The sequence below is a fragment of the Physcomitrium patens genome, chromosome 6 (assembly GCF_059467195.1).
Source record: "Physcomitrium patens ecotype Gransden chromosome 6, ASM5946719v1, whole genome shotgun sequence".
Classification (NCBI taxonomy): domain Eukaryota; kingdom Viridiplantae; phylum Streptophyta; class Bryopsida; order Funariales; family Funariaceae; genus Physcomitrium; species Physcomitrium patens.
In genome coordinates, this window is record NC_143415.1 from 3,758,273 (window position 1) to 3,766,337 (window position 8,065).

Here is an 8,065-nt window from a genome sequence, read left to right on the forward strand (position 1 = left end):
CACCGCAATTTGGGGTAAGACAAAACACTTCAACAACAAAGGCAGGAGTCTACCAATATAGAGGCCCCGGTGAATATTTACTATATCAGGAAGATGCGACTAACTCGGATCATGCTATTGCCGAATGGATGAACAATTTTGCAGTCAATAGAGTCAGCACATTGGAACCAAATTTGGTTGGTTCCCATATGTCGGATAATATAAGATATTCAAATCAAGAGAAGATAATTAAATCAGAGGTTGTTGAAGACCCTGTGTGTCAATCTATTAACCTGGGCACCAACGAAACGCCACAGCTAATTAAAATATATGTCAGTATTATCAGTACAGAATTAGATGCTTGAAAATAATTTTTCATCCATCACAAATCTATCTTTGCGTGGTCGTATGTGGATTTGAAAGGAATTCCAATTGATGTGTGTAAGCACCAGATTATTTTGGAGGAGGGTGTTACGCCAGTTCATCAAAGACAACACCGGTTTAATCCAAAATATTTCCTTTTAGTGAAAGAGGAATTGGATAAACTTCTTGACGTGGATTTTATTTATCCTGTTTTACATAGTGCATAGGTGTCGCCAATTGTGATGGTACCGAAGAAGAATGGAAAAATCAGGATATGTCAGGATTATCGGAAATTGAATGGGGCCACCAAGAAAGATTACTTTCCATTACCTTTCACGGACAGTATGGGTAACATGTTGTCATTATCACCAGGTAATAAAAGAATAGGAGTGGGGCACTAGTTAAAGTCATTTTGTGGTGTTGTTTTGGGTTGGCTGGAATGCCATTTTCTTGTATTTCTTGTGTTTTCGAGAGTAGTAGTTCCAGTTAAGAGTTAATAGTGAGGAGTCAGTTATAAGTGTCGATTGAAGATATTCCAGAATGGATGAATCAACAGCAACAACAATTAGAACTTTGGGATGTCCAGATCCTAAAATTGGAAGCTCAAGTCCGTAAACTGGGCGAGTACAATAAAGACCTTTTAGCTCAGTTGAAACAGGAGTCGATGGAAGGATTGGAGGAGGACGAAGATTTGTAGTTGGAACCGAAATCGGTGGAATCAATAATAGATACTGCGGCAATTGATTAATTAGATAGGCTAGACGGATCGCAATTTTTGTGGAGATTTGTTAAATAATTTTTAGATAGGTATCAATTGAGTGTTTGCGAGGATGCTGCACAAATAGGAGTGGAGCTATGTAGAATAGATATTAATTCGTTTTTGAAAGATATTGATAAAATATATTAATAGTCTATATACTATGAAATTCAGGAGGATGGATGAGTGATTTAGTTATTAAAAGCGGTTAATTACAGAATTACGGTTAGAATCTGGAGAATCAGGAGAAAGTATATAGGAGTTGTAGAAGTTAATTAACATGCCAGACTATGATAGTCATGAGCCGAGGGCCATCGTTGTGATAGTGTGAGCCATGGTAAGCTTGGTGCTATCTCTTTTCTTTTGTTTGTTATTTTCTTTGAATAAGAGGATTGAGAGTTTCTAAATATTGTGAAGTGAATTATGGAATGGAAATGTGATTAGTATTATTTAAGAAGAAGAAAGATTGAATGCTGAAATCTGATTGTAGTTCAGCAAAGAGAATGAGTCTGTGTTTGTGTGAAACACCATAATATGAATGGCAGTTCTGTGTGAAGAATTCCAGTGATTGGAATGAGGGTAATTGTGTGCTGAAAGCTGTGAGGGCACAGTATTACAATTGGAGATTATGAGGGTGAATATATTGGTGGAAATAGCAGTTATTGGTATGACCGAATTGTTGTAAGGAAGAGACCGATAAGATGAAGGAGGAGATTATAGTTTCCTTGTGTGTTCAGACATTGGAAATAGAGACGATAAATTCAGGAGGTAATTGATTGTATGATCCTAACGTGAACGCTTAAGCAACTAGTCATTCCCCATGTTCGAATCCCCCTACACGGGTTTATTCTGGGAGGTTTCTTCCGGAATAAGTAAAATGAGCAATCACAATATGTGCTACATAATTAACTTATTCCGTAAGCTACTAATATGCAATTAACTTATTGAATAAATTTCTAACCTAACAATCAACTTCAAACATATTTAAAGTCAAAACTATATCTATAAGATTCTATGAAGCTTCTTTAAAAGTTATTATGAAATTAATCTATTTTTTATCTTTTTCTATCTAATTATATGGATAATTATTGAAATAACTATGTATGTCCATGACAATATGTTGATGATGTTAATCCAATGGATACTAAATCTGCATGTGATAGAGCTACTAACCTATTTAATCATAAGTTTGAGATGAAAATGCTAAGTAAAACAACTTTTTATATTGGTCTTCAAATTAGGCATCTCACAAATGGTAGCATTTTTGCCTACCAATTAACATATATTAGATGAATCTTGTAGAGATTTAATATAACTGATGCTTATTTATTGAAAACACCAATGGTTGGACGTGGTTGTGATGGTGATGATCCATATCATCCGTATGAAGAAGAATAAGAAATATTGATAGATCAATATCCATACCTTACAAAGATTGGAGCACTTTTATATTTAGCCACATCTACAAGACCAGATATTGTATTTGCAATTAGTATTCTTGCAAGACATAGTGCACATCCAATACTACAACATTGGAATGGCATCAAACATTTATTATGTTATTTTAAAAGCATTGAAAACTTGGAATTATACTATACACAATGAACAGATCCAAAATTGGTTGGATATTGTAATTCAGGATATAAATCTAATATTGCAACACCTAAATTTAAAACAAGCTATATATTTGTAAGACATAGAACTATAATATCATGGAAATCAATAAAACAAACTATAACTACAACTTCATCCAATTGTGCAAAAGTTATTGCCTTACATGAAGCATCTTGGGAATACATTTGGTTGTGATCAATTGATAAAATCATTCAAACCTGTAGACTTTCATATGATGATTCTCCAACTATCTTGTATGAAGACAATAGCGCTTGTGTTGCATAGATGCAAGTTGGTTTCATTAAAGGCGACAAGACAAAGCATATTGATCCAAAGTATTTTAATTACATCCTTTACTTGGTTACTGATCAAACATTTAAGATCAAGAAAATTAAATCTGCAAATAATCTTGTTGTTCTCCTCACCAAAACTCTTCCTTTGTACAACCATCGTTGACTTATTTATGGCATAGGCATATGGCAACTTGCTTTTTTTGAGCAAGAAAGTTAATGAACTCTTAAAATAATTATGACAAGCAAGGAAGAATATTAAAAACATTAAATGTAGCTGATGCTCTCCACAATATATATTGTAGTTTACAATAAATAGTGCAACTACAATGTTTGGAATGTAGTGGGGAGAAATTGTTTATCTTCTCCCCTTCTCTTTGTATACAAAAAACAAGCACATCAATATATAGATAAGTAGCTATCTCTCCTTCTATACACTCATGTGTATGCACATTACTTCCAACTACTCTTGCCTCTCTCCAAACATTCTCAACACTATTTACATCTAAAGTTCAAAAAATGATGAACCTCATATTTTAATCTAATCGCATTTACTAATTTCACCACCTCACCATTTGTAACCAGCTAGAACACAGGAACCATCAGCACCAGTTACAAAGGAACCTATACTGTCAGATGGCTTTCAAATCATACATGTACACACCCATATGCAAAAGAATCACTGTTTCAAGGACGTTGAAAAACGCATCCAATATTGAGATTGAGAAGGCCAAAGGAGACCATCTACACATGTTGAAGAATTACTACAATAGAATGAAGTGATGTGGACACTGCAAGGTGCACACTTCTACCTAGAATTATGTGGTACCAGTACCCACAATGACAAAGGACCTGCCGAGTCCACAATGACTACCTATAACTCAGCCTCAATTTCTGCCACTGTAACTAGCTTATACTTGGCTGCAACGTCCTCCCAAACAACCGTGCCATTGGAAAGATCCCGTACAACGTCAACAACCTCAGCATCTGGAATCCTAACTTGCTGCTTCGAGTCTCTTTCTCGCACTGTGACACCTTCATCAAAATCAACGGTTATGGCGAATGGGATACCAACCTCATCTGTTCTGGCGTATCTCTTCCCGATTGACCTGCCCGTAATGTCCAATTTGTTGGACACGCCTGCCCTGGTGAGACCGTTCGACATTGCCTTGGACTTAACATTGAGGACTTCTCGCTGCATGAGTGGGAAGACAGTACACTTGATAGGAGCTACTATTGGAGGGAATCTGAATACACTGCTTACTTGCTCTCCAGGCACAGCAGGCCGCAAGTAGAAGCAATGCTCGTACAAACAGTACATAATACGACCAATTCCGAATGACGGCTCAATCACAGATGGTGTGAAGTTCCGACCGTGCGTTTTCACAACTTTCTCTTCGATTGCTACCATTTCCTTCGTGAGCGTAAACTCTTGACCTGTCGAGCACACCTTGTATGTCGCTTTCTCCTTCTCTTCAAGTTTAGCTTTAAGAGCCAATGCCTCTTCCCTATTCATCGCCTGAGACAATCATGAGTTGGTTAATTACATAACTTCTAAAATTTTCACACCAGAAGCATCAAGGCTAGCAATTTCAAAATGGTTTGTTTGGAGAGGAGGAAGCAACCAAGAACAAACAAAACCCCATGCCCCTTGCCATCCAACTATCAAAGATTAGGATCAAATTACTGACCTCCAGAGATTCTGAAAGAATTTTCTGGTCCCTCCGGAATTCCTTACCCAACACCTTCTTGTTCGGTACGATTGTTAGTTGCTGCAAACATGACGAGAAAATTTGAAAGTTCCACATATCAAGATCACATCCATACTGTAGAAGTTAGTGAGGTGACAGGTATCCTCTAAAACTTGATAATTAATCTCAACCAGATTACAAGCGCTGGCTCCATAAAATTGAAAGAAGTGAAAAAACATATGATGAGTCACGTACCACAACATCTTTCGGTTCAGCGAAAGACTCGTACGCGGTAAGTTCTTGACCACTCTTTGCCTGGGCCCAACCAGAATGAGCAGATTGAATGAGGGAACCCAGAGAGTAAAGCCCAACAAGCTAATAATAGGGCGACCATCATCCCCAAAAAAGTATGACAAATTGAGCAAAAATTAAAACTTGAGGCACATACTGTATGAGCTTTGAGATCGTACGCAGATCGGTCTGCACAACCAACACACTCGAACCAACCATAAGAGCATTCAATCTCAGCGTCCCAGCAGTCTTGGGCGTAGTGAGCCATTTCATTCGCAAGATGTTGGCGGAATCTCAAGCGTTTCTTGTCAATACCCAGCTTAGTCAGGAACAAGTAAGTCCTTGCAATGAAGTAGCCTAAGGTTTCATTATCTACGATACCCTGTGCATCAATCACACGTTAGTGTTAGAACTGAAATCTTCGTAGGATCACGAAAACTACAAGAATAGGTGAAACAACCGAACGCTTGCCCGTGTTAACCGGAATGAAATGTTGATTAACAAGTAACAACAAAATCTAAATGGACTGATAGCAGACAAGCCTAGAACTGTAAAAAATAAAAATAGACAACTTTAACCCAGATGAGGGCACAGGAAAAATCGCAGTAATTCCAACAATTTATGCTACTACTATGATTCATTACTTCAAACGATCAAAAGTAGTTGAAGAACCATTAAAATCCAACCCAAGAGGTCAGGATTCATCACCTGAGCTACAGCGTCACCGATCCGCATTTCGACATGGTCTCTAAGAGCCATTTGTTCAGCTCTTGGAAAGAGATAGACCACTAGATTCTCCACACTCTTAAACTTAGGGTGCGACTTGTCGTCTGGATTAACAAAATGTTCGATTTCTGCCATGGTAAATTCCCTTACCCGCATGGGGCCTTGTCGTGGGGCTATCTGAATTCCACATTACAGTATAAGGTTAGGATAGTCGAATACCCCTGCGTTATAAGTTCTCATGTACTTTCTATTAAATAGTGACATTAAACACATTTCCTGAATGACCAAAAAAATTAATATGGTTAAATACAGATCATATAACTCTGCACCTCAAGTTACATTACTAACTTTTGTGGGATCCATCCTTCATGAAAACCTTCATTCACGTCTAGGAAGGAAACAAGTAACCCTTTGGACTCACTAGCAGTCGAGCGCAGATTTCATAGAGGAGAAATGGTAAGGGGTAATTTACACACAAGTGATACTGTCGGACCTTAATCACTGTACCAGGCCACCCTGGATCCTAACAGAAACAAAATATTGTTAAAAAAATTATCAAGAGCTCTGAGTAAAGCTTGAAACCTCGTTGCGGTACGCTGAACCAATCTGGGCTGCAGCGAAAGGCAGCTTATTACCACTTTCGTAGTACAAATCCCTGAAGTTCACAAAAATGCCTTGTGCTGTCTCCGGCCTCATATAACTGTTGGACAGAAGACCCCACAGGTTTCAGTTTGCGAGCATTCAAGCTTCACGTAATGGACTCCAAAGGGAAGAAACCAAGGTTAGGACTCTTACCCATGTAGAGTGCCAGTCGGGCCAATTTGCGTGGAGAACATAAGATTGAAAGGATAAGGATCCGAAAGGTCGTTGCCGGACTCCGGTGCCTTAATGCTATACGCTTTGATTTTCTCGCCCAATTCCGGACCCGAGAATTCATCAAGCCCAGCAAGGTCGCTCTGCATCCGCAACTTCTGTTCGGGCGTCAATGGCTCGGCCACATTCTTCTTACTCTTCCTATCAGGCACCACTGCTTGAGGAGCAGCGGCCCTCTCAGCCACCAACCTTGCGTCATCCTCAAGCGCCTTAGTGAGGAAATCCTTCAACAGGTGGTCGGCCCGGAAACAAGACCCCAGCTTCAGATCCTTCACCATCAAGTCGGTAAACTTATCCACATGACCGGAGGCCTTCAAGACGACCTCAGGGGTGACGCAGGGGCAACGAATCTCCCACATATCTTCCTCCATTACGAAGTGCTGGCGCCACAAGTTCAGCACGTTCGTCTCGACCTGGCACCCCCATGGGCCATAGTCGTAAAACCCCGCCACACCGCCATAGATCTTGTAGCTCGGAATGTAGAACAACCTCCTCTCCAACGTATTCTTCACCAAAGTCTTGAACGCCTCCCTATTCATTGCGACATCTGTTGTAGCCATCGCGTCCACCGCACCCACCAAAACCCTAAAACCCACAATCGGTCGAAGATTTGCCAATACAACCACAGCCCATACACTCAAGACGACACCCAGCTGCAGTGCATCTCCTCCTCGAGCTCTTCCAAGGATTAACAAAATCAGGGTTTAAGATCAAAAAGCAGCGACCGACGAGGGGTCAGCAAAGGCGGAGCTCGCTGTGGCTCATCGATGGCGCTGACATCGACGAGCTTGGCTGCCACAATGTCCTTGACGCAAAAAGTCGAGGGAAAACAAAAAGTAACAAAGATGACCTAAAAGGTTGCTCTGGGACTTTTCGAGCGTTGCAACCTCGGGGGCGTGGGCAGAAAGTTATTGCAATAACTTTTCTAATAACTTTTCTAAAAATCGATCGTGTGAATCAAAAGAGAAATAACAAGGTTTTTTTATGTGTAGTTTTGTAGATTTTTTCATAAATCTGTTAATTATAACGAAATTTTATATCTTTGAAATAAAAATACACAAATCTTTGATGATGATGGGAAATTGTTTGTGGTTGTATTATGTGTAGAGAGAGAAACAAAAAAATAAATATTATTGTGGTTTACAAATATATCGAACTCACTATCAAAGGTTTAAAAGGAAAAAAAACAAAAAAGATAAAATTAAGACATTGTAGTTGCATTCATATATAGATATTAAAATATATAAGGTAAATTAGATAATGATTTTTAGTTTTTTATTCCCTAAATTATATTCTGTGGAATATATCAAATATTTTAAGTGAATTTATTTAGTCCTAAACTTAAAAAATCTACTAATTTTATATTTGGTTTTGTTATTATTAATGAATGTTTTTTAATATTTTTTTTCAAATATTTGAATTTTCATATAATTAACATATTTTAATTAGATGTTAACTAGACGAGAATTCAATTAAAGGAC

At 38.4% G+C, this 8,065-nt stretch overlaps 1 protein-coding gene across 1 annotated transcript; it reads right to left on the reverse strand.

Annotated features, from left to right (window-relative positions):
* Positions 1-3,682: 3,682 nt before the first annotated feature.
* LOC112283856 (glycine--tRNA ligase, mitochondrial 1) lies at positions 3,683-7,418 on the reverse strand. The gene is made up of 7 exons (XM_024523118.3): positions 6,507-7,418; positions 6,294-6,411; positions 5,694-5,888; positions 5,143-5,367; positions 4,950-5,009; positions 4,695-4,775; positions 3,683-4,522 (listed from the first exon to the last, which is right to left on the reverse strand). Exons 1-7 carry the CDS (start codon positions 7,142-7,144, stop codon positions 3,878-3,880), a joined length of 1,962 nt encoding a protein of 653 aa, XP_024378886.1. The 5' UTR covers positions 7,145-7,418; the 3' UTR covers positions 3,683-3,877.
* Positions 7,419-8,065: the final 647 nt, after the last annotated feature.

What these genes read in the sequence shown, in the direction of transcription:
- LOC112283856 (XM_024523118.3), bottom strand. Translation starts at nt 7,144, where the DNA reads ATGGCTACAACAGATGTCGCAATGAATAGGGAGGCGTTCAAGACTTTG. An exon ending in TCGGTGACGCTGTAGCTCAG is followed by an intron (nt 5,368 to 5,693) that starts GTGATGAATCCT and finishes ATTGATGCACAG; the next exon opens with GGTATCGTAGATAATGAAAC. An exon ending in CTGAACCGAAAGATGTTGTG is followed by an intron (nt 4,776 to 4,949) that starts GTACGTGACTCA and finishes TCATGTTTGCAG; the next exon opens with CAACTAACAATCGTACCGAA.